Source organism: Hoplias malabaricus, chromosome 5 (assembly GCF_029633855.1).
Source record: "Hoplias malabaricus isolate fHopMal1 chromosome 5, fHopMal1.hap1, whole genome shotgun sequence".
Taxonomy (NCBI): Eukaryota; Metazoa; Chordata; class Actinopteri; order Characiformes; family Erythrinidae; genus Hoplias; species Hoplias malabaricus.
The window spans coordinates 36,348,639-36,376,611 of NC_089804.1; the positions used below are offsets into that span (position 1 = coordinate 36,348,639).

The window sequence follows — 27,973 nt, forward strand, 5'->3', positions numbered from 1 at the left end:
GCTGATAGTTAAATATGAAAGGCTAAGCTGTTGTAAAGAAGTAAATGGATTTGGTAAAAAACCTGGAATGTAAGATACATAATATAGACACCATTTTTCGCTGCTTATACACTGCAACAAAATCATTGCAAAACAAGAGGGGATCACATGACCAGTCAGCCCATCTTAGCAGGGCCCACATGGGCTGAACATGGACTAGTTGGACTCAAGGTGGACCCTTGATGGGTTGATATGAGATATCCTATATGAGACAGATGTGTGTAGTCCAGTATCTTCCTCTAGTGGGGCCCACACGGGTCCATGTTGGGTTCTCTTAAATTAAAGTGATGTGGGATGCCCTGAAAGCTCAAATAAGCCCTGTATATTTTCGAAACATTCTTGTTTCATTACTGACCCTGTGTGAGGCCAAAATTTAACCTATGGTCCAAACCTGGTGGCACTCAGCTAGTCTGCCCATATGGACCCAACCCGGTTTTTTAGCCTGGATGGGTTTTCAATGATATAGGCCCTTTAACGCCACACTCGCCCTCGTCCGCTCTCTCGTGAGCGCGCGCCGTGACGCAAGCGGCTCTCTGTGTGATGATGGCGGTGCGTGAACGCGCATTTCAAGTAATGGCTGCTGTGGATCGGCGGGTGCCTTGTGTCGACGAATTTGTGGGCCAAAGCTGGAGCGTCTGGGCGGAGAGAGTCAGTTTAACACCATCGGACGGTGAGTTCGAGCTTTGCCGCTCTTTTCTGGCGAGGTTTCGGCGACAAAAGTCGCCCGGATGACGTTTATTTTCGCTGGAAAAGGTACGGCATCCCTAACCGTGTTACCCAAACAAAGGACCTGCCCGGTCCTAGCGCCGGGCGGATAGAGTTCCCTCTCAACGGTTAGAAGGAGCATAACAGTTTTTCTAAAGTTACTTTTAAATCTTTAGATAGCGAGAAAGTCGTCAAGAGCTCGGTTTCTCACTAAGAGATTGAACTGAAGAAAAGAAACAACTTTCTGTAGCGCTTAAGCTCACTAAGCTTCATAATCGGCAGCTTCTCTTTCTAGGGCTCCGTTCCACCTTAAGTGCCTCTGGCGCCAGAATGTAACTGCTGCAGCATTTAAGGTGGAACGGAGCTTTCGATATAGAAGCCAACTTCATCTCCGGCAAGCTACCGCCTATACAGATGATAAAGAATTCAACATTTAAGGTGGAATGACGAATAGGAAGCTCACTTCTGCCAAGTATATCCAGCAGCATTGTGGTAACCACAGTATAACTGCTGGAACCTTTAAGGTGGCACCGACAAATGGCCTGAAAAAGCTAATAATAAGCCCATTTCAATTTAGTGTACATGCAAAAATCTCACTGGTGGTTGTTATTTTTAAAGACTGCTGGATGTTTTAAGGAGAAATGTTATATACCTGGTTCTCTTTAGGAAATGTCTAGTCCAAGCCCACCTGAATGCCTTAAAACTTTACTTTGTTACACATTTGTAAAGTGTTAGGTTTAAAGCTCTCATCCTCTGGGGTTAAAACCCTGACCACACATCACAGTGTTGATTGCATGTCGTCATGTTGTCAACACTGCCCACTTTACACCCCAAACCATGACAGACCCTGGCTTTTGAATTTACGCTGGTTACACATACAATACTTTTTTAAAAATCAAATTAAACAGCATTCATATTGAACCTTATAAAGTGATGTCTACATAAAGGAATTCTCAATTAAAAAAAATGTAATTATCATATTAAACACAGGTATTAAAAATGATGAAATACTGTCATTTAGCCCACCCCTGTCTGCACTTATATATGACATGACAGGAGTGAGATTGAGAACGCCTAAGCTGAAAAACTAGTCATTATGGATGCTGAAGTTGCTGCTTGTTAGTCCAGGGCTAATGTTTTCTTTTCTGCTAAAAATAATGCGTCCTATATCTACAGCAGGGCTGGGTAGGTGTTTGCGTGGCCTGTGTTTGAGTTTCCCAGTAGAAAAACTGCAAACCCACTCAACTTTTTTTTTCCCTCTTTTAGGGTCCGATGGGGAAGAATGCAGCAAGAATGGCAAGAAAACGACAGAAACTATGACATTAAGGAAGGAGGGTATGTCTCATCCCATCAATTATAGTTCTGTCATATTAAAATACGTGTCAAATATTGTCAGTGTGTATTGGATTTTTACTTTCTTCAAAGTCTAGATTGAACTTTCCATAGACATTTTCTGTCCTAGTTATGAATTTATTTATGTATTTTTATTCATTATACTGCACTTATCATCTTTACCTCCATCTTGACAGCATTTGCCATTACAATATATCTTCACCCACTCTTCTCCCTGCTCTTTTTCTCACAGATATGTCCATCTTTGGACACTATCCTGGGCATGATGACTTCTACCTGGTGGTCTGCAGCCACTGTGGTCAAGTGGTGAAGCCACAGGCCTTTGAGAAGCACTGTGAGAGGAGGCACGGGTCTGTGGGGAAGCTCTATGCACACCTGCGCTCCACCCCGCAGGCTGCCCAGCAGCGGACACACTCCCGTCATGGACACACTCCCCCCACAACAGGCCATGGAACAAGCTCCTGGAGCGGCAGGAATCAAGCAGCCAGTGGACCACCGAGACCTTCCCCACAGTCCCCCTCCACACCGCCTCAGTTCAGGCACAGCAAGACCACCAAGGACCCACTTCGGTGAGTCACAGCAGTTGTTGCTGAATTACGTTAGTTGTGCTGGTATAAGAGTCATTAATAATAAATTTGTCAATATGAATGTATTCCTACCGGGTTTTTCCACTGTTGTTAAAAGCCACTGAAGACATTTAAAAACACTTAATGAGTTTTTCTCTTTGTCGTTAAGGCACCTAAAACATTTTTGTCCACAATCAGCTTTCTTTGTCTTGTGTTTGAGTGCCAGTCTTCACATAAGATGAGATACAGTAGTGATTTAAGTTGATGACCACTAACTGGCCTTAGCTGATGCTAGTTTAAATGCTTGTTCTATCTGAATGCACTTTACAGCAAATTTCACGTACACCTTTCACTTAATCATATGATAATTATACAAAAAACTGAATCATGTGTGTGCTTTGTGTCTCTGCTCTTCTCCCTCAGTCTTTCTCCTCTGGAGAAGACCTCCAGCTCTGGTCACTCGGAGTCCTCTGTTTTCAAGCAGCCTCCACCTTTAGAGCCTCCTCGAAACTCCCCTCCTCCGAGCCTCAGAGACCCACCCTGGCCACATGGAGGACCCTCTCCCAGTCGCCCCTCGTCCACTGAGCGGTCGCCAGGCCAGAGAACGGAGCCCAGCTCTGCCCCTGCCACACCGGGACAAGTCAGAGGCTCCAGGCCACATAAAGTGTCTAGTAAGTACCAAGTAATAAGAAACGTAGGAATTTTGTGGATGGTATGGAAGTGTATGAACTATATACGAACACACACACACACACACACACACATATATATATATGTAATACCAATTAAAATGTTCTAAAATAACTTTTGAAAAAAACAAAAGAAACAGAGGGAATTCATTAAGCTTTATTGAATTTTTTATTTTCCTTCTCCTGAGAAGAAAATATTTTGGAGATTTGTGTTTTTTGTCTTTTGGATATTGGCAGATTTGATTTATTTTCCTTTTTTTTGTATTCTCAAATAATGGTTAATGTATTTTTGTCCCTTAATGTGTCACAAAATTTAGTCTAATCTGTTTACATCTATTTTAACAGAAAAAGAATGTGATTTGGACAAACACTGTGGCGTGTTGGATCCAGACCGGAAGAAAGTTTGTACTCGGCTGTTAACCTGCAATGTGAGTTTACTGCTTCTACTTGTAAAGAAATATTTCACTTAAAAACTATGAAAGAACAAGTCTAGGCTGGATTTCTAACCCTTCTTTCTTGTAATCAGCAGCTGATAATTTTTTTTTACTGCATCAGATTGGAGGTTGTTTGTGCTATTTTGAGATGTGTGGTGTTTTTGCTGCTAATGTCCGGCACAAGGCACCACCAGTTTGTTCATGTTAGAGGTCTTTCACTTTGTGATGAAAGCGGATGTGTGTCTGACTGACAGGAAGTTACATGGACATGGCTTACAGGAAATGAGGAAGGAATTACCGGAAAAGACTCTCTCCTTTTTCTGTAACCTACTTCTAGAGCTTTTACTTCTTTATAGCAGAGTTTTACTACTATGCTCCAAAATAAAATGGATCTAAGGCTGCATATTTTAATACAGTATTAAAAAAAATAAAAAGGCTGGACTGAATGAGGAGCTCTGCAAAGATTTTGAGTGGCAAAAAATATAACAATTCTTACGTCTTCACTTTTATTGGGCAATAAAGAATTTAGCTTGGTTGTGACACTAAATTCCTATGAGTCATTTTTTTTGGCTCTGTATATTGGGACTCTATGGGCTAGTTTTGTGGAAATAAATCAATGTAGTTTCACATTCTTTGCGTTTGTTATTTCCTTTTTGTATCAGATAATATGCTTTTTTTATAATGTTGTTTACTCTGGTTAAACCAGTTCCTAAACATGAGTGTGTGTGTATGAGTTACAAACCAGTTTTAGTAATGCCTTGCATTAGAAATTAAGACGTTAACATAAGGCACTTTTTTAATAGTCTGAAAATGTAATAATGAGTTGTGAAAAACGATAAACCCCTGTTGTTTTGAAGGTGTCCAAAAAAAACTTTTTAATTATTTTCAACCTCTTTCAGATACACTCTGTGCACCAGCGGCGGAAGGTTGTGGGCAGAAGTAAAAACTTTGACCAGCTAGTGGCTGAACTAAAGATGGGTTCGAAAGGTCGTGACCGTATGGGTCAGGCTCATGAGGGCTCGACCGCCTCGTCCCCTGGCCTCGAGACCTCCAGAGACCCCACCAATTCTCCCCACTGCAGGAGACCCCTGACCAACTCCCCGGCGTTCAGGTTAGAGCAGCAACAGTCTCCTTCCGTCTGAAGCCATGTCCATTTGAGCTAAATAGGAATAATAGATGATAAATGGTTTTATTTTTGTTTTATCCTTTTTTAGGACAACAGAATATAACCTAGAAATTATAATTTTATTTCTGTATTTTATTAAATATGTATTAAATTGTAATTAAACATTTATACATTTATTACGGTCAATATTTAAAATGATCAAACTTAAGGTATGATCTTTCAATACCATTAAGTATAATGAATTATAATATACAGGGGGTCCTCGACTTACGACGTTGATCCGTTCCTACTTCGCAATCGTAAACTGATTTTCGGTGTAAGTCGGAACATACGTACATACTGTACGTAAATAACATACTGTAAGCACTTATCCTATCCTAACACCTATCCTCCTCAGTCCCGAGCCGCGTAACCGTGTATTCTTCCACCGCACACACCAAACACGAAGTTCGCGTTACGACGTTTACGACGCAAAACCACTTAAGTCGAAACAAGGCTTTATACAGTAAATGGGAGATGTATCGTAACCACGAAACATCGTAACTCGGGACTGACATAACTCGAGGACCTCCTGTATTTGCTAAAATTATATCTTTATCATTTATCATATCTTTGCATGAAAAGATACATAGGTGTGAAATATATTTGACCTAAACATGACCTTTAATATAAGCCTTAAGACATGTGGAGTTTTTCTGGGATGTGTGAACAAAACATACCAGCATGTTTATAAAAAACACATTAAACTGAGTTTTACAAAGTGAAAATCAGGAAATATTGTAGCAGTGGGCAAACATTAATAAAGAAAATTATTACATTGGGTTGACCCCTAATTACCCACGCGTTTTCATGCAGTGTCTCTGCACTGGTTGTTATATACAGATTCTCTGTAAATGCAATCAATCTGTCTTTTTTATGATTCATGCAGTTTTTCACTGTCCTTGAAGTACTGATTATTATTCACAATACAGCATGGTATAATTTTAACAAGAAAATAAAGTCTCCCCAAAATATACTGGACACTATAATAGTTGGTGAACATGTGTCTTGATGAGGTTTTTGGTCACTGTATATGTATGCACATACACAAAATGTTCAGTCTTTATTATTTATTTGAATCATGTTCTGTTTTTGAGTTCTTCAAGTGTAAATTGTGTGCCCCTTTTTTACAGCAGGACACGGACGTTATCTGAGGGTGGTCCTGAGGAGGAGAAATCTGTTCGAGAGGAGGGAGCACTTCGAGCATGTTCTCCCCTCACTCAGGGCCAGATCTCCAGTGATGAGAGTGAAGGAGAGACCACAGAGGAACCAGCTGACTGGCATTCCAGCCCCTGGCACCCCAAACCACTTGCGGTAGTGTTACACTTTTATTATTTTTATATAAACAAGCCCAGTGCCACATGGTAAAATACATAGAGTATACACACTACATTTCTGCATTTTGGTTATGTGGTAGATTTATATGCTACATTTGTTTTTTTTTATACAAAATTAGAATATTGGAAAGTTGCTGTTTACAAAATAAGCAAATGTATGCATATGCTTTTTGTTGCTTGTTCTAAATGTTTGAAAATGTTACATTTGTAGTATAATAAAACATTCTAATATTAATGTTCCATCCATCCAATGTCCACTGCTTATCTGGGTCGTGGGGGAAGCAGCCCGAGTAAAGAAACCCAGATCTCCCTCTCCCTAGCCACCTCTTCCAGCTCTTGTGAGGGGATAACGAGGCGTTCCTAGGCCAGTCAAGACATATAATCTCTCTCTAATCTGTTCTGGGTCTTTCCCGGGGCCTCATCCCCGTTGGACATGCCCGAAACACCTCACTGGGAAGGCGTCCAGGAGGCATCTGGATCAGATGGCCGAACCACCTTAACTGGCTCCTCTCGACATAGAGGAGCAGCGGCTCCACTCCGAGTCTCTCCTGGACAGGAAACTCATTTCAGCCGCTTTTACCCATGATCTCATTCTTTCGGTTATTACCAAAAACTCGTGACCATAGGTGAGGGTTGGGATGTAGATTGAACAGTAAATCGAGAGCTTTGCTTTTCCGCTCAGCTCTCTCTTCACCACAACGGACAGGTACAGAGTCCGCATTACTGCAGACGCTGCACCCATCCGCCTGCCAACCTCCCACTCCATTTTTCCCTCACTCATGAACAAGACCCTGAGATACCTGAACTCCTCCACTTGAGGCAGGATCTTACTTCCAACCTGGAGAGAGCATGACATCCTTTTTTGACTGAATACCATGGACTCAGATTTGGAGGTGCTGATTCTCATCCCAGCCACTTCACACTCGGCTGCACTCGACTGGTCCAGCAAGAGCTGGAGGTCCCAGCTTGATGAAGCCAACAAGACCGCATCATCTGCAAAAAGTAGACATGTGATCCTGAGAGCACTGAACCGGACACCTTCTGCCACATTGCTAGGCCAAGAAATTCTGTCCATAAAAGTTATGAAAAGAACCAATGACAATGGGCAGCCCTGACAGTTTCCAACTCCAACTGGAAACCAGTCGGACTTACTGACAGCCATAGGAACCAGCCTCCTGCTCTGTTTATATAGTGACTGAATAGCTCATAGCAAAGAGCCCCGTACCCCATACTCCCAGAGCACCCCTACAGAATATCCCGAGGGACATGGTGGAATGCCTTCTCCAGATCCACAGAACACATGTAGACTGGTTGAGCAAACTCCTATGCACCCTCCAGGATCCTAGCAAGGGTAAAGGGCTGGTCCTGTGTTCCACGACCAGGGCAGAATCTGCATTGTTCTATCTGGATCTGAGGTTTAACTATCTGCCAGACTCTCTTCTCCAGTACCCCTGCATAGACCTTACCAGGAAGGCTGAGGAGTGTAATTCCCCTATAGTTGGAGCACACCATTTGGTCTCCCTTCTTAAAAAGGGGAACCACCACCCTTGTCTGCCTCAATCCAGAGGCACTGCCCACGATGTCCACGTGATGTTACAAAGACGTGTCAGCCTGGACAGCCCTACAACATCCAAAGGCTTAAGTGGCCTTACCACCAAGGAGTTTTCTGACTACCTCAGCCACCCCAGCCCGGGTGATAGACGTAACCGGGGTCCCAAAACTCTCCTTCCTCTGTAGATGATGTGCTGGTGGGATTGGGAAGATCCTCAAAGTACTCCTTCCAACGCCTAATGACACCCCCATTTGAGTTCAACAACCACCCACTCTCACCATATGTTGTCACCAGTGCTGGTGGAAAACTGCTGTCCAATCCGGAGTTGCCTGGCGTTTTGCCAGAATCTTCCCTGAGCCGACTGAAAGTAATTTTCCATGTCCTCACCGAACTCCCACACCTGAGTTTTTGCCTTAGCAATAGCCAAAGCTACAATCCGCTTGGCCTTTCGGTACCCGTCAGCTGCCTCCGGAATCCCTTGAGCCAGTCAGGCTCGATAGAACTCTTTATTCAGCTTGACAGCCTCCCTCACCCGGAGTGCCCATCAACAAGTGTGGGGATTGTCACCACGACAACTCTGTGGCCACAGCTCCAGTTACCCACCTCCACTATGGAGGTCCAGAACATTGTCAATTTGGACTCCCCATGTCACCAGCCCCCACCAGGATGCAGTTGCTGAAACTGGCTTTTGGAACAGGGAATATTAATATATTAACGTATATTTAATTTATTATAATTAATGTTAATATAACATTTATTTTGTTGCAATAGTGTGTTCATGAAATAAAGTTATCAGCAAGAGTTTTATCGCCAAAATTTACTGAAATAGATCGCCCACCCACAATTTGAACTATAACCATGTAATCTTTATAAGAGCCCTCAATTTCTCATTTTTACTGAATTACTGTGTAGGTGAAATTGTCAAAAGCAAAGTGATATTTGTGTTAATCATAGTTTTGTTTTCTGTTTCCAGCACTGTACTTTTGGCAGTTGTGCTCTGGGTCACGGTGTGTTCACATTCGACCGGAGACTTCACCATCTGCGGTCAGCTGTGAGTGCCATGGTGGAGAGCCACCTCAGCGCCCATTTGTGGAAGTAAGGGCCTTTTTTTTTATTATTATTCTGTTATTAGTGCATCTTACTGGATTACACCCTTCATTAATAAAGTAGGTCTCCAGTACAAGTTGATATTTTAAATATTTACTGACTTATATATAAAAGTAAAAATGTATTTGTTTTGAAATGTTTAATTCTAATTATATTCTATACCTGCCATACCATAACATGAGTAATTTAATAGTACACAATGTACATTTTTTTTTGCTTAAAAAGACAACAGAGATGATCTTTGGATGGGGATGAGCTCATGAGAAACAGCAGCAGTGATCTTTGTATCTTCATACACTGTGTTTTAGGCTGTGAGTTTCTCTCTGTAAGCCACACTTAGCGTGGCTGTCCCGTAATGAAGCATAATCCTCAGCCTAATCCAGTTTAACTGATTAGAAAGCTGTTAAGGAGCCACCCCACTCCTAAACCAATTACTGATGTTTGCCCTTGATGGACCTCACCAACTCTGCAACAGATGTTTTTTGGCAGGACTTCTGAAACAGTTTGAGTGGTTTTGTATTTTTACTTGTGAAATTTCTAAATTACTTATTTGTGTGTTTATTTTATGAATAGGAAAATACCTCAAGCGTCAGACCCTCAGTCCCAGAGTCCCTCGCTCAAGCTTTCGGCTGTTCCTGCCTCCCCTTCCTCGACTTCCCATCATTCCAAACCAAAGGCAGGAAATCACAACTCTGCCTCAGTCAAGAATTTGCCGTATTTGTCCCAGGGACCAGGCAAGGAAGCCCACCCACAGAGTTTCTCCACCAGCAGGGCATATGGTCAGACTGAGAAGTCAGGGTGTGGTAGTCAGTCAGCGGCAGCTCATTCAAAGCCCCCTCGGATAGTCAGCCAACCAGGGGGTCCAGGGAGGCCTAAAAACCCGGTGGGTCGGCCCAGCAAGCAGCAGCAGCAGCGCCTCAGGGAAACGGAGCGGACCCCAGCCTCAGCTTCGTCAGCACTGCGGAAAAGGAAAGTCTCTCTCAGCGAGGCTGATGCCATTAGCCCGGACCGAAACTGTCTAAGTCCGGACAAGGACCGAGACAGAGATCGAGATAAAGACAGGGAGAAGGAGAGGGACCGGGTTCGGCCTCCTGTGTCCGTGTCCAGCAAAATGTCCCCAGCTCCAATTCCATCTCCCACACCAGACAGAACCACAGCTCCATCTCACGGACAAACGAACGGCTCGCTCTCCCCAGGGCGCAAGCCTCCGAGGCCTCAGCTGGGCCCCCCCTCAGCAGATTCGCCTCATGGACCCTCAGCCTGGGCTTTTAAACGGACTCATACCTCGCCCCCTGACCCACATGGGCGAGGAGGCAACTCAGGACACCACAGCAGGGTTCCCGGCTACGAGCACAGAGGCCTGGGGAAAAAGCGCAAAGGCAATGATTCGTCCCCTCCCTCCAAAGCCCACCGGCTGCCCACCCCTCCTCACTCTGGATTCTACCCCTGGAAAGAGAGCAAAGGGGCAACTCTGCCTGTAGGAGGGGAGAAGAAGCTAAGTGCACCGAAGGTGAGTAGGAGTTCACGATTCTCACACCTTCACCTGAAGAAATATAGATGACAATTTTTGTATTGGTAATATGTTATAAACCTTAACAAATGTTTTGCAGAAACTTTATACTGGTAAGATTTTTGTAGTAAAATACCTTCCCCAACCAAAGTGCAGGAGCCTTTCTTATACAAAACACTTGAAAAATAATATTGAGTCATTCAGAATTTATTACTGGAACACAATGAAAAATGATTACACATTCACGCAAACACACTGTTTCTTTCACCCTTTCCCTCATGCTCCAACAAAAGGTGCTGCAATATTTCACACCCTTCAAAAAACCATTCATGCTGAAACATTGGTAAACGTTTGATAAGTAAAAATGAACTTAAAGATAAAATTAAAAAGTGCAGATATGTACAAATATTGAAGAAATGCTTTGCCCTATGACAACCCATGATGAAACAAATTTTTGTTTAAATCCAAAATTAATTTGCAAAGATTAAATTATCTATTGTTAATATTGACATCGGCTACACCAAGGTGCTAACTATTGGATATTGTATTGGCCCCAAAAAGTCAATATTGCTGCATCCCTACATTTGTTTTCTCTTTACTGAAGCACAGTATTAATAAGGCTATACAGCTCTTACATAAGCCTTTCATTGATAATACCTTATAGGCTATAAAATAAAACAATGTTTGCTTAGCAGCTGCAGAAAAGTTAAAAGTTCCAGAGTAAATACTGTGGGCATTAGATATTGCTCTCAGATCTTTACCCACATCAAGAGACCTAGGTCAGGATAAGAAATGTTACCCTGTTATGTATGAGGTGTCTTTGTGAAGCTAGACCTTTTACACAACATTAGCGACATCACAAGCAGCCCTGAACATGCCCACAAGAGACAAATGTGTGTATTGTTTGCTGGTGTGATCATAGGATTATGATTATGGTGTTTTTTAGGCCTTGATATGTTTAGAATACAGATAGCCTGATTTGAATCAGTTATTTCATTTCTAATATTAAAAATTACAACACACGAAATCCAAGGCAATAAGCTCTGCATGTCTACACCTGGGAAATTTATTTTTAATAATGAATTGTTTGCTTTCTAGAACAGTTTAAGATGGGGTATATGTCATAGGATATTTGAGTATTGAATGCTTGCTGTTTGTTCCTGAGACCCATTACTGCTAGCTAATCACACTGAGGTTTCAAGTACATTAGATTAAATATGGAATACAGCCTACATGATGTGATTTAGTCCAACCAAGAAACCAAGCTTTTCAGATGCTCACGTATCTGACCGATTTTCATATACTGACTCATTTTCATTCTCTTTATAGCCAAAACTGCACCGCTGAGCAGGCCAGCCTTCCAAGCCACTAACTGGGGGAACCCTGCAAAACAGTATGGACTATGGATGTGAGACTCCAGACGTGTGTGTGCACGCGTGTATGTATGTATGTATGTATGTGACTGTTTGTGTGAACTGAGAGACTGTTTGTGATAAATGAGTATGTGTTAGATCAGTGTGGATGAGTTGCCTATATGAATGTTGGTGTGTGTGGGAGAGAGTGTATGACAGAAGATGGGGGAGTGAATTTCTCCGTGAATTCAGAAATACCTCACAATCTACTGGATATGCTGCTATATAAATGTTGATTTATAAAATGAATTAAAATATTCTTTATACTTGACAATGCATCTTGGTGTTTGTTTTCCATTCTAAGTAACAGCATGTTTAAGGCATCTGCACTTTAGAAAAGACATTTTACACACTAAAGGTTTTTAAAGAATATTTGTTTACTGTATTTTGTAAACGATCAGGCTTATCCTTAGCCTTATATGAACTTCAATGATTTAAAAAAATCCCTTTTAGTGAAAATCAAGTTTAACCAGTTAAACATGTTCATGTGGTGATTTAATTTCAAAAGCTCAGTAATGTAAGCAGTCAGTAAACAGTCAAGTCTGAGAACATCAACTTTCCAAAGACAGTCTCAAAAACTGATTCAGACAGCCAGGATTTCATGTGTCACAAACCTAAGGACCAAATTCCAGATGGGGACTGATTACATAATTCATATATCTATGCCTTACTGAGTTAAAGTAAATATGTAGAGTCTAACCCCCTTTCAGGGCGGCATGGTGGTGCAGCAGGTAGTGCCGCAGTTACACAGCTTCAGGGACCTGGAGGTTGTGGGTTCAATTCCCACTCCGGGTGACTGTCTCTGAGGAGTTGGTGTGTTCTCCCCGGGTCAGCGGTTTCCTCCAGGTGCTCCGGTTTCCTCCCACAGTCCAAAAAACACATGTTGGTAGGTGGATTGGCGACTCAAACATGTCCGTATGTGTGAGTGTGTGTTGCCCTGTGAAGGACTGGTGCCCCCTCCAGGGTGTATTCCCGCCTTGTGCCCAATGATTCCAGGTAGACTCTGGACCCACCGCGACCCTCAACTGGATAAGGGTTACAGATAATGAATGAATGAATAACCCCATTTAAAAGAATGAGACCTCTAAATCCGGGTTTTTTATTCAATTTCAGGGAGTTACGTTAGTGGATAGATAAGCACTTTCAGGCCTAATCCCAGAACTTTAATTTTTGCTTAGCTAGACTATATTTTCCCTCATCCATGTCCGGTTACTGTTATTAGTTTACGTTACAATAAACTGGAGAATGTAGAGCAAGAGGAACCACACCTTGTATTATTGTTAAGACTCTGTCAGACCTAACGTAGAAAAGAATTTCCTTTTTACTCGCAGTGGTATCTCCCTTTCCCACCCCCACCTCTCCTCTCAGTGGAACGGTCCGTGACGTGTTTTGTTTGGGGGGTTACAATATCTCGTATGTCAAGAGTGTGTAAGGACTCAGGAGCTAGGTTTCTGCCTCAGAGACGGATTAATGGAGCCTAAACGAAGTTGAAGTTGTGATATAGAGTGTTGTTCTGACTGAAGAGTGTTGCCGACACGGTCTGAAGGTAAATGTGAAAGTTATATGAACTACCTCACCGTTTAAGGTGGAATAGGAAGTCGGCTACAGCCTCATGCATGTAATGTGAGTTGTACCCTGTTCATGTTCGGATAAAGGTGCTAAGGTTGGACTGTTTTCTGTCTTGTTTCCAGCATGTCTCTGTAAACCGGTTACAAAATGAGTGAAACCACGCACAGATACCTCCGAGGTCAGGCGCTTCGTCAGGAGCAGGAATCACTAGTTTACTCTGCTCCATAGCGAGGAAAGGAAGAGAGGGATACAACACGAGATGAAGAGGTAAATGAGAAGACTAGAAACAAAAAAAGAAGGAATAAGAGAAAAAAATAACTACTAAAGGAGTGAGAAGAAAGCAAGATAGGACAAGGAAACTGAAGACAAGTGGGAAAGAGAAATGTGGAGTGGAGGAGTATATAAACAAGGACAGGAGATAAAGGAATAGAGAATACTGGATACGAGGAGAGAAAAAAGGAAAAACCAAGAATATTAACAAAGAGAACACAAAAGAGAAGACTCCTCTAACAAGAGGATAGAAAGGACAAGAAAACCAGTATCAGTAAGAGTAGAAAAAGGTGAGAGAAAGGAGGATAAGAAGACTAGAAACTAGTAAATGACAGAAGACTGAGGAACAGATTCAGATGACACTATAAAGTTGTATCCAGTGGTGTATGATGCGGTCAGATGTGGAGTACAGTCCTGTGGGGGAGGGGCTTCGGATGCGAGAGTTCTGGCTGTACCCCTGTCTCCGGAGACTCTCTGTGGTGGGTGCACATGGGGCTGCACTCAGCTTCACCATCCTCATCTCCTGTCTCGTCAGACCTGGCACCAGTGAGTACACCCTGCTTCTCACATCAACATAACACAGACTTTGTTTAAACCAGATTACGTTCTAGAGTCCAAACCTGTTCAGTGGTTCCAGCCCTAGTCCTGATCTGAATCCTAAAGGACTTGAGTCATGAGCTGAAGAAGTTCAGAAGATTAGAAGTTAAATTAGAAGTTATTCCCAAACACATGCTGATGATGTTGTCTCAAGGGCCAGTCCACCAGTATGATTTACACGTGTCGTAATTTGTCTGTTTCCCTTTTCTTAGTATAGGCTTTCCTAATAGCTCCATTTCCTTTCATAACACTGAGTTGTCTTCTCACAGTATGAGAGCTTAAGTAGCTCAAGTGTATATCTTTTTAAAAGTTTCTTAAATTCACCATTTAATCCATTATGTAATTCATTATGTAAGGGTATCTTTTAAAACACTTGCAATTTGTTTAGATCAGTTTTTTCATGTAGTGTCTTGATGTTCCTGCTCGCAGCTGAATCATCAAATTATGATCAAGTCCTTCATGAGCCGGGTATGAGTCAGGTGCATGAGGAACATGGACGGCCAAACTGGCGGATCGACTTCTTTCTCAATCCACATTTGTAAAAATACAAGCAGTCACTAAGTGTTTGATAATGTTGCAGAAAAACATTTATCTCAACAACAACAAAAAAAGACGGCTGTTTAAAGAATGAGAAGTGCATCTCATATGTTTTTCACTTTGTGGTAATTTAATACCTGGACACCAAATTACTATAATAAGGTAATGGAGTGGAAACAAACACACACCAAATCTAACACTACTCAGTCTATTGTATCATTTGTTGTGTTTTTTTTTTTTTTTGCAGGTCTCTTCTCCTGGCACCCACTCTGCATGTCTTTTGCGGTAAGTTCTAGTGGTGTAAAATACTGGCAATTTTTCGCATGATTGTTAACTATTCTACTCAACTCTACTCATCTCTACAAGCTTGGTCCCTGGCTGGTTTTTCACTATAACTCACTTGGAACCCAAAGCAAGCAGGGCACGAGGTAACAAATTTGCCTAATGGAAATGCAATAGAGCCAAGTAAAGTAGAGCAGGGACCATGCAGTGGAAAAGAACTACATACGTTGCTTCTTTGTGTGCTGCTGTAGCAGCAGAAATTAAAGGAGGCATGTCTTTTCCAGAAATGTTTCCTTATTCTGACAGTTTAGAAAGTACAGTCCAGGATCAGTTCACCAGCTCTAGTCCAGACCACTCCACATAAAGGTCTGTCCCACAATGAAATGATATCTCTTTCCTCTTCACCAGTCACTAGAAACTCAGTGCTGCATTTCGTCTTGTTCATTTTGTTGAAGAATGATGCAAAGTCCTGGCTTGGGGGCAGCAGATGAATAATACATTGACTCTCTGAATAATGAATTGTACACGGTGGAGCACTGAAATAATTAGGCTTTCTTGCCCCACCTTGGCATGTTACCACTGAGGATATGGTTACAACTGACCTGGAACTCAGAGACTCGTGTGATTTGATGGACTTTTCCATAGTGCTGATACCCTGAGGACGGGGACACTGTCCTTATCCTCGTCTATAGCATTCTTTTGTGCTGGGAAAGTGTAAATGACACTGATGTGTACAGAGACTTATTCAGTTCTCTGGGCCATTGGCTTTGACAAAAAACTTCCAACAAGTCCACCCCTTACAGACCCTGTAATAAAGCTACTGTTCCAGGCTCTCTTTAGGATTGAATAGCAGTTATGTGTGTGCTTATCCTATGCACATTTGCATTTTAATTAGGTTCATTAATGCAATGTTTTGCTCACAGTTTACTTCTTTTTGGCCAGAGATATCACAGGAAACTATAGACACTCGTTCTAAATTCAGTTCTGGGTCTTTTTTTGCAGTTCTGGCTGAAGATGTTTAATCCTTTTTAGTCTTACCTAAAAATTGACACAATATCCTCCCCAAAGAAGCCCCAAGAATAATGGTTAGGCAGCTTGCCTTGTGTTTTTTCCACCTTCAGAAAATTCCCTTATGTGTTAGTTGCATGTGCCCTTGATTCTCTGTGGGCTCTGGTTACTTCCCACAGTCCAAAAATATTTGGTAGGTGGTTTGGCGGTATGACTTTGTCTACGTGTGAGTGTGTGTGATGCCCTCAGATGGACTGACTCTCTGTCCAAGGTGTGTACCTGCCATGTGGACAGTAATTCAATGTAGGCATCTGGACCCACAGAGGCCCTAATCAGTATGAAGTGCTTACAGAAGAGGAAAAAAATATCCTCCAATTATGTCTTAGAGGACTGACTCTTTTAAAAGGGAACATTGGGTTTTATTTTTCCCTGAAATGTCACTTTAAACCGACTTGTGCAAAAGTCAGCAGGGCAAATTTTAACTATAAAAATATATATAACACTCTCCCTCTCTTTCCTCCCTTTCATTAGTTCTGCCTCTGCATGGCGGAAGGGATTTTGCTGTTTTCGGCTGAGGGTTCGCCCCTCTGCTTTAAGTCTCATAAAGGGAAGATTCGCATTCACTGGATCCTGCAGACTCTAATGCTGCTGTTGGCCGCCACAGGGCTGGGCTTCATGGTGGCAAGTAAGAGTGTGTCCCAGCTCCCACACCTCACCTCCTGGCACAGCATCCTCGGTGTCATCACCCTGGCAGCTACAACACTGCAGGCGGCCTGCGGGGTGTGTCTGCTGTTCCCTAAAGTCCTGCGGATCGCATCCGTGCCCCGTCTGCGGCTCTACCATGCAACTTGTGGGCTGCTGGCGTACCTGCTCTCCACTATCACCATCACAGCTGCTATGTTCACAGACTTGTTTCAGGCTGCGGTGAAAGGAGCCACCTGGTACGGCTTTCTGCTTCTGCCCCTCTTCCCTGCACTGGTGGTGATGAACCAGATCACCAACTCCTTCCTGCCCAAGAAGAAACTTACCACGTGAAGCAGTGTGGTGCCCAATTTAAGACTCTTTAATTTAAATATGTAAATTAACAAACAGCATTACAGGTATCCTCTGAAGCCTTGGGAAGATGTTGCTTTTCCAAAAGGTTTTATATAAACCTAATGTTGAGTTGGAAATAAGCACAACGTTGGCAGTAATGCTAAACATGTACTCTTTAATCACAAGATGACACTTTTTTTGAAACCTTGAATATCGACCTAAAAACACACAGCTCAGATTTTTGAAAAGAAAAGCACTGTTTTTAATAAACACTGAATCTATTTGTTTACATGCTAACAGCACCCCCTTGTGGAGAATTTCAACCTGACAAATATGAGTGAGTGTGTTACAAGCCTGTTCCATGACATGTCTTGAATTTAAAAAACAACTTGGATTTACATCTACATCTACCCAAGGAACAAGAGATTAATCAACAGCGATTACAATTATGAGCTGTTGTTTTCTTTGAATGTAACAGTGAATAATGCAGTATAAGTCAAGGTTTTCCCAAGCTTTAAAAGGGCAGTAGATATCTCCTGTGAAGACATGGTAGCACATTTTATAATAAATTACGAGTTTCTGTACTTTTGATTTAGATGTTATGTCTGCCGAATTAAGTGTGTGTTTGTGTGTGTGTGTGTGTGTTTGGTTTGGAGTGTAAAACACAGCAACTGGATCTTTTTTTGCTTTGCTGTACAAAGACAGGCTACGTTTACTGAGACTTTTTATCCCCATAAAAAGCTGCTGATCTGGTTCTGTGGCCTGGTTTAACTTGTATTTGAAGGAAATTATACATTGTTTAAAGGGACCACAAGACAACTACTGCAAACTACAGCAGCAAAATGTGTAGAGGTGCTGTTCTTTGTATTTGTACACCTCCATAAACATCTATAAAGTCTTATTCTAACCGTAATCAATGGTCATAAAACAGCTTCAGTCCATTTACCCCTGGGAACTCTTATGACAACTGACGCTGGTCAGAATAACCCTCTACAGATGTTTATGTAGGTGTATGTGAGTTGTCATGAGAGGCTTATGTTGGGGCCATGTAGCCTTAGGATTGATGACGTACAGTAGGGTTACCACTTATTCTGTCAGGGGTTTACAGACTATTTATAAGCTGTGGTTTCATGCTTAGATTTTGCCCTAAATACTTTAATGATAAATCCCCTGAGTCTTAGTGAGAGGTAAGGGATGTAATGTTAACTTGACAATGTGCATGATGTCATGCTATTTTGAAAGCAGCTTTTTTTTTTCCCCGGTTGTCATATTTAATAGTGGGTCATCTCTCTTGTTCCGTTGTAAACATTAGTGATGGATTTTGTTGGCATAATAATGACGCACATGTCACTGCATTCTTCTATCTCTATTTATATCATGACCAGTTTCTCTCCTGAGATTACTCTTGGATTAAAAAGGATTTTAGGTGGAATTATTTCCTGTGAACTTTGTAAATTAACCTTTCAGCCTTTCACTAAAGTATAAAGAGTGTTACACATCTTACAGCAATTTAAATAAATAAATAAAGAACAAATCAGTGTAGGTGGCACAGCAGGTGGTGTCGCAGTCACACAGCTCCAGGATCCTGGGGTTGTGGGTTCATATCCCATTCCGAGTAACTGTTTGTGAGGAGTGTGGTGTGTTCTCCCTGTGTCTGTGTGGGTTTCCTCCGGGTGACTGTCTGTGAGGAGTGTGGAGTGTTCTCCCTGTGTCTGCGTGGGTTTCCTCCCACGGTCCAAAAACACACATTGGTAGATGGAATGGCATCTACCCCCCCATGGGTGTGTTCCTGTCTTGCGCCAAGTACAAGGCTCCACACCCAGATCCACATGAACTGGATAAGAGGTTACAGACAATGAATAAATGAATCATTCTGAGAGGATAAATGTCTTAAATTATATATAAAGGCTTGGGACGCTGTATTCATTTAGTTCTCTGTTGAATGCATATGAGCTTTTTTCTGAACACAGGAGGAATTAAAGAATAATTGATTCCTGCGAAATAATTCAATTGACATAATGGGTGATGGGTGATGCCTCAGCCATCTGAGGACAAGATCCCTAGAGAGAAGAACTCTGGGGTGTCTGTCAGCTTATGTGACAGATATGGACAGTGAGTGTTCTCCTCCAGTGTGTTAAGCTGATCAGTGGTGTTCCATTTGTGGCAAATCTAAAAGACGTCATGGGTTTGCCTCTGTGGAGGAAGCACACGCTTGTCACCTCCCTCCTGAGTTGGTTGCACTGTGTGGTTTAGGCAAGACTTGACAGGTGGAATTGACCATGACCAATAACTTGTGAGAAATTTCTTGGGGATAAACAACAATTAACAAAAGAGTGCATAATTCAGTCATTAGGACATGTTGATATTTTGGCCTAAGACACACCTTTTTTGGTGGACAAGTACATGCCACTGTTAACTGTTGTCAGCATCATATTGGTCTGCTGAATATATTGGATAGTGGATGAAATCACCTCCTCAGTGGAATTTACTTTTTGGTTACACAAATGCCTCTTTCACACATGAACTTCAGAGAATCTCTAGAGAAACTTTAGAGATGTCCTGGAGTGGTCCTTTCACATGTTCCTCACAGTAGGAGGTTTTCTGTGTCAGACATGCCCTCACAGCAGGAAATGAAACACGTGCTTCAGGCGTGGAGCAGCGCCTATGCAGTGCGTGCAGGAGAAGCTCCGGAACATTTCTCGTGGTGACTCGGACATTACCCGGAGTTTTTACTAGGGCGCTCGGAGGATAAAGCCAGGAAATGTCTGAGATGAATGTTTAAAAACAGCTCCTCTGAGTAATCTTCAGAACATGACTGAATATTGCAACACGTGCATTAAAAACGTCCAATTAATTTATTAAATATAACCACACCAAGAGAATGTTTTATGCATTTTATTTGAACAATTTATGTGGAAATCTGACAAGCCATAAATGTGTACACGTGCTTGTACATGAGGCGCCTATTAAGACCAGTACCAGCATTTAAAGGTAAACAGATCAGATCAGATCTAATCTGTGAATGAACAGGACCTTATGGATTCTCCTCACAGACCAGTGTGATTCTGCCTGTCAGTAGATCCTCCATATTCACAGCTACGATCCCAGAGCCCGCCTCTGTCTCCCTGCCATCACCTATGGCAACAAACACCTGCTGAGAGCCCAGCAGCTGTGATTGGGCTAGCCCTTCCATATGCTCTGTCCCTTCGTCTGAGGTTTCTTGCGTCTGGATCACCTGATCGAAGAAAGAGCATGTTGATCAAATGTAAAGGAATCTATGAGAATATTTGCATCTTTAAAGCCTTGTATCTCTTTCAAAGTTATGAAAGTTTTTTGCTCTGTTTTGTAAATACAAGTTTTTGTCAGGACAGCAATTAAACAGCCCTGTGACATACTGATTAGCTTTTAGAATGACCAATGTATGTCTCCAAAGTATAAACTGAGCTGGCGATTACCATTTGTGTGGACGACTCCTTCTGGATGACCTGCAAGTGGGAACTGAGAAAATGATGCTGACACTGGGCCTCAGAGGCAAAGGTCAGAGAGCAGACCGCACAGCCGAACACTGCCCCCTGTTGGCTCACATGTTGACTGGACACATGCTGCTGCAGCTCCACCTCACTGACCGCTGCACTTGGACAATAAGCACACTTCCACATAGAAGATTCTGGGAAGGAGGCATGGATAGAGACATGTAAACATTAAAATGCATTTACAGAAAGCAAGCTTTGTCTGGGAAAGTGTTGGGGTTACAGAAAGATACACTGATACAATCTGCTCTCTGATACAAATTTGCCAATATTAATGTCAAATATGAAGATTTATGTGGAATGACATAACACTGATATCTTGTATTTTTATATACAGACACACATGACAAAAACACAGTAAAATACAAATATTTAAGAGCAGTAAAATTCTGCCCTTCTGGAGCACAATAAACATCATAAAAGACCAGTTACAAATATTGGTCATCTCTAAAAATCTGTCCTATGCTCCACAGTCCCATATTTACCTGTGTGTGTATCCTTCCCTTCCATACCCTCACTGGAGTGTGTATCTAAACAGAAATATTAAGAGTTCGTAAAAGTTTGCACAGCTTTGTAATATAACAAACATAATTACAATGCAAGAGGTTTCCCGACCTGGGTGTTTGGTTATTTGGTGTTTAAACAGGCTGCTCCTATTGCAGAAAGCTTTATTACAGATCTTACAGCGGAGAACTGTAGAGAGTGGTCTGCTGCCCTCTGCAGTGACCACCTCCGGGTGAGTGGTGCGATTGTGGTACCACAGCCCTGAGAGAGTCTAAAACACACACAGATCAAAGGCTGTTAAACCACCTTCGTTCAGTAGGTCATAGTAAAGTGACAGGCAATTTCACTCACTCACATACTCACTTACTCCCTCATGAATCTCACTCCTTTACTACTTCACTCATTCCCTCCTTCTCTCACTCATAGTTAGCACGCTGACAAAGTTAAAAAAGAAAGCATCCTTGTTGGCAAAGCAGCATAATAAAATTCTTTACTGTAACACTGCTATTACTGAATCTTTAAATGAACACATGGGACCTACTTTTATTAGCAACTGACCTGGTGTCTGACCTCTGTGTCAAGCCACTAATAAAAATATTCATTCATTCATTATCTGTAAGCGCTTATCCAGTTCAGGGTTGCGGTGTGTTCAGAGCCTACCTGGAATCATTGGGTGCAAGGCGGGAATACACCCTGGAGGGGACGCCAGTCCTTCACAGGGCAACACACACGCTCACACATTCACTCCTACGGACACTTTTGAGTTGCCAATCCACCTACCAATGTGTGTTTTTGGACTGTGGGAGGAAACCGGAGCACCTGGAGGAAACCCACGTGAACACAGGGAGAACACACCACACTCCTCACAGACAGTCACCCGGAGGAAACCCACGCAAACACAGGGAGAACACACCACACTCTTCACAGACAGTCACCCGGAGAAAGCCCATGCGAACACAGGGAGAACACACCACACTCCTCACAAACAGTCACCCGGAGGAAACCCACGCGGACACAAAGAGAACACACCACACTCCTCACAGACAGTCACCCGGAGGAAACCCACACGGACACAGAGAGAACACACCACACTCCTCACAGACAGTCACCTGGAGCGGGAATCGAACCCACAACCTCCAGGTCCCTGGAGCTGTGTGACTGCGACACTACCTGCTGCACCACCGTGCCGCCCTTAATAAAAATATAAGAAACTAAAAAGATAAGAGGAATAAAACAATCTCATCACCACCAAAAAGCTGGCTATTATCACAAGCAACCGCTGACTCGTCCTGTATGACCTGGTATGATTTGTTGCAGCTCTTGCAGCTGTACGGTTTGCTGCCATCGTGAATGTTCATGTGTTTCTCCAGCTGAGCCGCGGTGCTGAAGATGCGGCTGCACTCAGGGCACTGGTGCAGCTCTTTAGGATGAACCTCCTGAATGTGTTCACGGAGTTCATCCAGAGAACCAAAACTCACCCGGCACTTCTGACAGTCGTGAGGTTCTGCAACATCTGTCAAACAGAAACAGTCACAGTCAGTTACAATGTTACCGTGTCATTAGATAAGGGCTTGCTTGTTTTATTTCACTATCCTGACCCACTGTGATAATATCTGATGTAGTGGAACTGGGTGTTGGAAGCATGTTGGAGCTGTGCAGAGATGTTTCTCACATACTTACTGTGAAAGGACTGTAGGTGTACAGAGAGTCCATTGGCTTGTTTGAAGCCCTTTCCACACTCTCTGCAGACGTAGGGTTTGTCACCTGTGTGTGTGCGGACGTGACGCGTCAGCTCGATGGACTGAGCAAATGTAGCTGCACAGTACTGACAGCAGTACATCTTCCCTGAGACACACAGGAGCAAAGAGCTTTTTTTAGTCTGAGATAGATTTATTACACACTAAGGCAACCTGACACAGGTGTTATAACAATAATAACAATAATATGAACTCCTGTTGAATGTATGCAATCTTTTCTGAGACCTGGGTCCAAGATGTTTAAAGAAGTAAGCAGTGTAAATATTTTATGAACAAATCTTTTAATTTAAAACCAAACTAAAAAATGTAGGAAGCCAAATCAATACAACTGTAATATTTTGCTTCTTAGCCATAATGTAAAAATAGTAAAATGATTTTTAAGTTAGATTTTAGCTGTGCTAACAGGCAGTTTATTTGGATGAACATAAACAGAAACTGTACACAAAATGAACTGTATCAAAGTGTTGATGCTAAGGGATGCTACGATTAGCTATGAGAATATTCATTCATTCATTATCTGTAATCGCTTATCCAGTTGAGGGTCGCGGTGGGTCCAGAGCCTACCTGGAATCATTGGGCGCAAGGCAGGAATACACCCTGGAGGGGGCGCCATTCCTTCACAGGGCAACACAGACACACACACACATTCACTCACACACTCACACCTACGGACACTTTTGAGTCACCAATCCACCTACCAACGTGTGTTTTTGGACTGTGGGAGGAAACCGGAGCACCCAGAGGATACCCATACGGACACGGGGAGAACACATCAACTCCTCACAGACAGTCACCCGGAGCGGGAATCGAACCCACAACCTCCAGGTCCCTGGAGCTGTGTGACTGCGACACTACCTGCTGCAACAATGTGCCACCATGCTATAAAATATTACACAACAAAAATGCTACAAAATGCTAGTTTAAAATTTGTTTCAGAGGCCAGATTTACACACATCCTTTGTGCAGTAACTCAACAGTACGCCTTCGCTACAGAAACACTTAAACTAATTATGTCATACCCTCAGCATGTTTCTTTTTTGTGTGATAAGACAGAGCGGCAGCCACAGCAAAGCTCATCTCGCAGTGTTTACACTGATACGGCTTCTCCCCCGTGTGCAAACGCATGTGGTTCTTCAGCGAGGAGTTCGCTGCAAACTTGGCTCCACATTCCTCACACACATAAGGCCTTTCCTCCAAATGCTCAGTCCGTCTGTGGTACAACAAACCTTAACAGCACATTAAAGTCCATTATATATATAGCGTTAGAAATATTGAACAACAGTTAATACCAAAGTTCCACATTGATACTTGATTATGATTCAGAAAATAGTACTGGACAAAAAACATGCTATTTTAAGGATGACTGTATCAAATAAAATTACAATAATAATTGATTGATATAAATATTTTATATTTATTATTTTTCATATAAGTCAAGTTTCTGATCAAGCTCTATCCAATGGGAGAGCTAGCTCAGCTCTATCTACCTAAATACCAACTATTTTTCACTGTGTATTACTGTATATTTACATTGGACTTAATTCTAATGGCATAAAATACATCTCTGTCCACTCACCAGATGGATGTTTAAAGGTTTTGCTGCAGAGGTCGCAGGACACTGGCTCTGTTTTCTTCTTCTTTACTGGAGGTCCACCGTGGGCCTCGCTGCAGTGCTGCTGGAGAGCAGTCAGCGAAGGAAAGACTAGAGGACAGTTGGAACAGTGCTGGACTTTACCTGGAGACAGAGCACAGCGCTTCCTGTGTCTCATTAGACGACACTTATAGTCAAAGCTCTTTTTGCACCACTGGCAACTGTAGGAGAGCACCACACTCTTCCTCTTCACATCATTCATGGGTTTTTCACCTTCATTCCCATCTTCCTCCTCTGAGCCTGCAGTCTGCAGTTTCACAAGCTCTGTTTAAAATTATACATGAAATAAATTAGTAGTGTTTCAGGTTTTGTTAAAGTGTAATGTTAAAAGATGAAGGCCGTTAGCGTTTCTCACTACATCACTACAACAAAAAGGTGCTATATCTAAGAAACATTAACCCTTTAAGAGAAGGATGCTTTAAGAGAATGACTTTCTTAAAACTCTACATACCTCCAGTGTTCCTGGACTCCCCTAGTTGGTTCAGGCCTAGGGCACCCTCCCCAGCCTCCTGAATCAGCTCCAGCAGAGAGCTTTCCTCTATTCCTCTCTCACTGAGAGCACTTAACAGCTTCTTTACTGTCTGAACATGACCCTGTTCTCCTTTACACACCAACAAAACCTGTATCAAACAGTTCACACGAAGAGTAGGATTTCAAATTTAGGCAGCACATCTATAGACAATCTGCTAAGACACTTAGGGTACTAATAAGTAGCTCACAAGCTAATAAGTAGGCAATAACAGTAAAGCAGAGAAGACATTAGCGCAAGTTGGTAGCACCTCCTTTAAAACTTCATTTTTGCATTTGTCTGCAGCCTGTATCAACACATCAGAAAGGTTGTTAACACTGCTGAGGTAGTCAGATAGGTTTGGAGCATGTTTATCGGCACATACAGAAGCTTGTCCCAAATTCCCTGTGACACAAAGAACAGAATTGAATAAAAATGAATCTTCCTCAAAAGCTCAACAGTAGCACTGCTTATTTCTATGGGAGATTTCATATTTTCGGTGTGTTTACCTTCCATTTCTTGCTCTCTGGTCAGATGATGCTTCAGGCTTTTAAGCTGTTCGAGTAGTTTAAGGAGAGTTTGGTCTGAGAGATCATGCTCATCCTTCAGCCGGTCTAACAAGCGCTGGAAAACCACATCAGGTCCAGGGCCTCCCTCAAAACATTCCAGCATGATCTGGGGAATGAAAGAAAACAGTGACTGCAAGAGTAGGTGGATAGTATTCTAGAGTAAGTGAAGCAAAAGCACTGTCTTTCAGGATCTAGTTTCTTTTGGAATTAATTTGTCACCTACATAACTCTGAAAGAAACAGGATCAAGCAAATATTTGCTTGTGGTACAGCTCCTTTAAATGAGATGTCCACATCTTTCTCACCTCTCTTTGCACTGTGGGGAGTGTGTCCCAGGTGCGTAGGTATTTAATCCACGGCTGGAGGTGCTGCAGTATTTGGAGGAGCTCGTCTCGCTTTTGAGAAAGCAGTTGTATGGCGCCCTCTTCTGATCAAAATATAGTTATGCAAAATAGTCATATGTTAATTCAGAACGTTTAGTTTGTATTTACAGCCTATATGAATTCACATACTATAGTGAAATTCAAAATCAGTAAAGTGAGAATTTCCATGATAGATGGAATAAATCAAACTTATTTATTTAAATATATATGTACCTTTAACATTTGATGATGCCAGACTGGCTTTTTCACATGTCAGACCCTCTGTATTCTTCTTCACAGCATCTGATCCATTCATTTTTTCTGTGTTCTTCACACTGTTGTCAGACACTGAATGGCAACCAGATGTTCTATCATCTGAACCAACACCTCCCTGGCTATATGCCTCTTGTGCCTCCACTCTTTCACCTGAAAGGGTGTAATCTTGGCGGTCAGTCTGCTCTTCATTTAAAGGCAGAGGCTCTTTGGGTTGGGCCTGCTGTACCAGTTCATCGAAAATATTCTTGCAGCCCACAGCCACATCAAACATCTGCAAGCTGTCTGCTGCAGCAATAATTCTAGTGAAATTATGTTTTCCGACTGGCAGTTTCCCTGTATAAACCATGTCCAGTAAAGAGCAGAACTCCTGTGAAGTGACCACGGTCTCATCGATGGAGATACTATCTGAACTTTCCAACAGAGACTTGAGGAGGAGGCTGGATGCAGCCAGGACCACTTTGTGAGCTGGGTGAGGAGCTGCCCCAACCAGAATGGTGCAGTCACAGAAGTGACTCTCTTTTCTCAAAGTCTGCAGCTGCTGCATCAACTGTCTGCTGCAGTTCGGTAGCTCCATTGGATCTCTGTGCATGAAGATGAGAAACAGAGGAAGCTAAATTGACAATAAAATAAACTGGATGAGGGGTTTGTTCTTCAACATATTGATTGATATAGCAAGTGTATAGGAAAACACCACTGCTCTCTACATATCAGACTCTGATTCACTTCCCAGTTCAGGTAGGAGTACTGTGGCAATTGAATTGATTCATATGGAGTGCCATATTGTATATTTTATGCTTGTTAACATAGCAACAACATAGAAAGTGTGCACGAACATTGTCAAATATATGTTAAGACCTAGAGTACCCTCAACAGCCTAAGGTCACCATGCCTAGTGTCAAACGTGGGCTGTGGAAGTGTTCTCTGGAGCAATGGACCTTCACCAATAGTTTGGGGTGAGCTGAAGTGACCTCTAATTCCCATCACCAGTGTAAAAACGTATTTTTCAAGGAACAATTTCAAAATTTTTGAATAACGGTAAACTTTTATTTTAGAATAGTATAAAGGGTTAAATGTGAGCTAATAAACGCAATGACCCTAGCCCTAAATAAGCAATTTACTAACCATGACAGGGCTTATAGACAACAAATGTGGGTCTGTATTAGCCTGTGAGGCTAAGACAGTCAATGCTACCGAGAAACGAAGGTTATAATGTGGTTTAAAAGGAATAAACAGGTTTGTAAATGTATTTCCCCCTGGGTTTATGAGGTGTTCCCTGGTTCTCCATTACCTTCAGTGTTATTCAAATAATCCAGCTCTTTATTTAAACTCCTCGGAAGGACAAACCAGCGCGGCAATAAAGCTTCGTTTTGAAAATGGCTACTGCGCTTGCGCACTGTTGTTAGACTATACAAGTTCATAGTACTAAATAGTCACATTAAACGTCGAATTCTGCTGTTTTGAGCCCAGCATATTCGCCCAAACCAGTTGTTGAAATATTAACGTCATTCAGAGTGGTTTGAAACATAACGCACCCTTTCTAAGACAATTAGGTTTGTTTCTAATGGGGCTGAATGGAGCAAGGGTGTATTCCACAAAGCATAAATGTTAGCCAAATAGCTTAAGTCCAAGGTCGAGACTGTCCAATAGGAA

At 42.3% G+C, this 27,973-nt stretch overlaps 3 protein-coding genes across 7 annotated transcripts; 2 read left to right on the forward strand and 1 right to left on the reverse strand.

Moving 5' to 3' along the window:
* The first annotated feature begins 510 nt into the window (after positions 1-510).
* Positions 511-12,116, forward strand: atxn7l2a (ataxin 7-like 2a). 2 transcript variants are annotated; one of them, XM_066670060.1, is made up of 10 exons: positions 511-709; positions 2,011-2,079; positions 2,330-2,666; positions 3,087-3,334; positions 3,698-3,780; positions 4,686-4,897; positions 6,088-6,265; positions 8,814-8,935; positions 9,521-10,457; positions 11,787-12,116. In XM_066670060.1, the coding sequence occupies exons 1-10, from the start codon at positions 580-582 to the stop codon at positions 11,802-11,804; spliced, it is 2,334 nt and encodes a 777-aa protein (XP_066526157.1). In that variant the 5' UTR covers positions 511-579; the 3' UTR covers positions 11,805-12,116. The 2 variants fall into 2 exon arrangements, with proteins under 2 accessions (XP_066526157.1, XP_066526156.1); XM_066670059.1 differs by having other exon boundaries at positions 512-709; positions 6,085-6,265.
* A 1,144-nt stretch (positions 12,117-13,260) lies between these two features.
* cyb561d1 (cytochrome b561 family, member D1) lies at positions 13,261-18,954 on the forward strand. The gene is made up of 4 exons (XM_066671699.1): positions 13,261-13,415; positions 13,561-14,254; positions 15,090-15,127; positions 16,664-18,954. Exons 2-4 carry the CDS (start codon positions 14,095-14,097, stop codon positions 17,165-17,167), a joined length of 702 nt encoding a protein of 233 aa, XP_066527796.1. The 5' UTR covers positions 13,261-13,415; positions 13,561-14,094; the 3' UTR covers positions 17,168-18,954.
* A 1,108-nt stretch (positions 18,955-20,062) lies between these two features.
* Positions 20,063-27,688, reverse strand: zbtb40 (zinc finger and BTB domain containing 40). Of its 4 annotated transcripts, none has more exons than XM_066671734.1 (14): positions 27,612-27,688; positions 26,282-26,904; positions 25,991-26,109; positions 25,627-25,792; positions 25,389-25,522; positions 25,061-25,229; positions 24,535-24,873; positions 23,978-24,184; positions 22,882-23,046; positions 22,500-22,714; positions 21,313-21,472; positions 21,183-21,227; positions 20,623-20,834; positions 20,063-20,402 (listed from the first exon to the last, which is right to left on the reverse strand). In XM_066671734.1, the coding sequence occupies exons 2-14, from the start codon at positions 26,895-26,897 to the stop codon at positions 20,202-20,204; spliced, it is 2,748 nt and encodes a 915-aa protein (XP_066527831.1). In that variant the 5' UTR covers positions 26,898-26,904; positions 27,612-27,688; the 3' UTR covers positions 20,063-20,201. The 4 variants fall into 4 exon arrangements, 3 of the variants coding, with proteins under 3 accessions (XP_066527831.1, XP_066527828.1, XP_066527829.1); XM_066671731.1 differs by having other exon boundaries at positions 25,991-26,112; XM_066671732.1 differs by lacking the exon at positions 27,612-27,688 and adding an exon at positions 27,446-27,581 and having other exon boundaries at positions 25,991-26,112.
* Positions 27,689-27,973: the final 285 nt, after the last annotated feature.

Excerpts from the sequence above, each read along its gene's own strand:
- atxn7l2a (XM_066670059.1), top strand. The coding sequence starts at position 580 with ATGATGGCGGTGCGTGAACGCGCATTTCAAGTAATGGCTGCTGTGGAT. Across the intron at positions 3,335-3,697 it reads CAGGCCACATAAAGTGTCTA|AAAAAGAATGTGATTTGGAC; the intron begins GTAAGTACCAAG and ends CTATTTTAACAG. Across the intron at positions 8,936-9,520 it reads CTCAGCGCCCATTTGTGGAA|GAAAATACCTCAAGCGTCAG; the intron begins GTAAGGGCCTTT and ends TTTTATGAATAG.
- cyb561d1 (XM_066671699.1), top strand. The coding sequence starts at position 14,095 with ATGATGCGGTCAGATGTGGAGTACAGTCCTGTGGGGGAGGGGCTTCGG. Across the intron at positions 14,255-15,089 it reads TCTCGTCAGACCTGGCACCA|GTCTCTTCTCCTGGCACCCA; the intron begins GTGAGTACACCC and ends TTTTTTTTGCAG. Across the intron at positions 15,128-16,663 it reads CACTCTGCATGTCTTTTGCG|TTCTGCCTCTGCATGGCGGA; the intron begins GTAAGTTCTAGT and ends CCCTTTCATTAG.
- zbtb40 (XM_066671731.1), bottom strand. The coding sequence starts at position 26,897 with ATGGAGCTACCGAACTGCAGCAGACAGTTGATGCAGCAGCTGCAGACT. Across the intron at positions 21,228-21,312 it reads CCAAATAACCAAACACCCAG|ATACACACTCCAGTGAGGGT; the intron begins GTCGGGAAACCT and ends ATTTCTGTTTAG. Across the intron at positions 20,403-20,622 it reads AGGAGTCGTCCACACAAATG|GTGATCCAGACGCAAGAAAC; the intron begins GTAATCGCCAGC and ends TTCTTCGATCAG.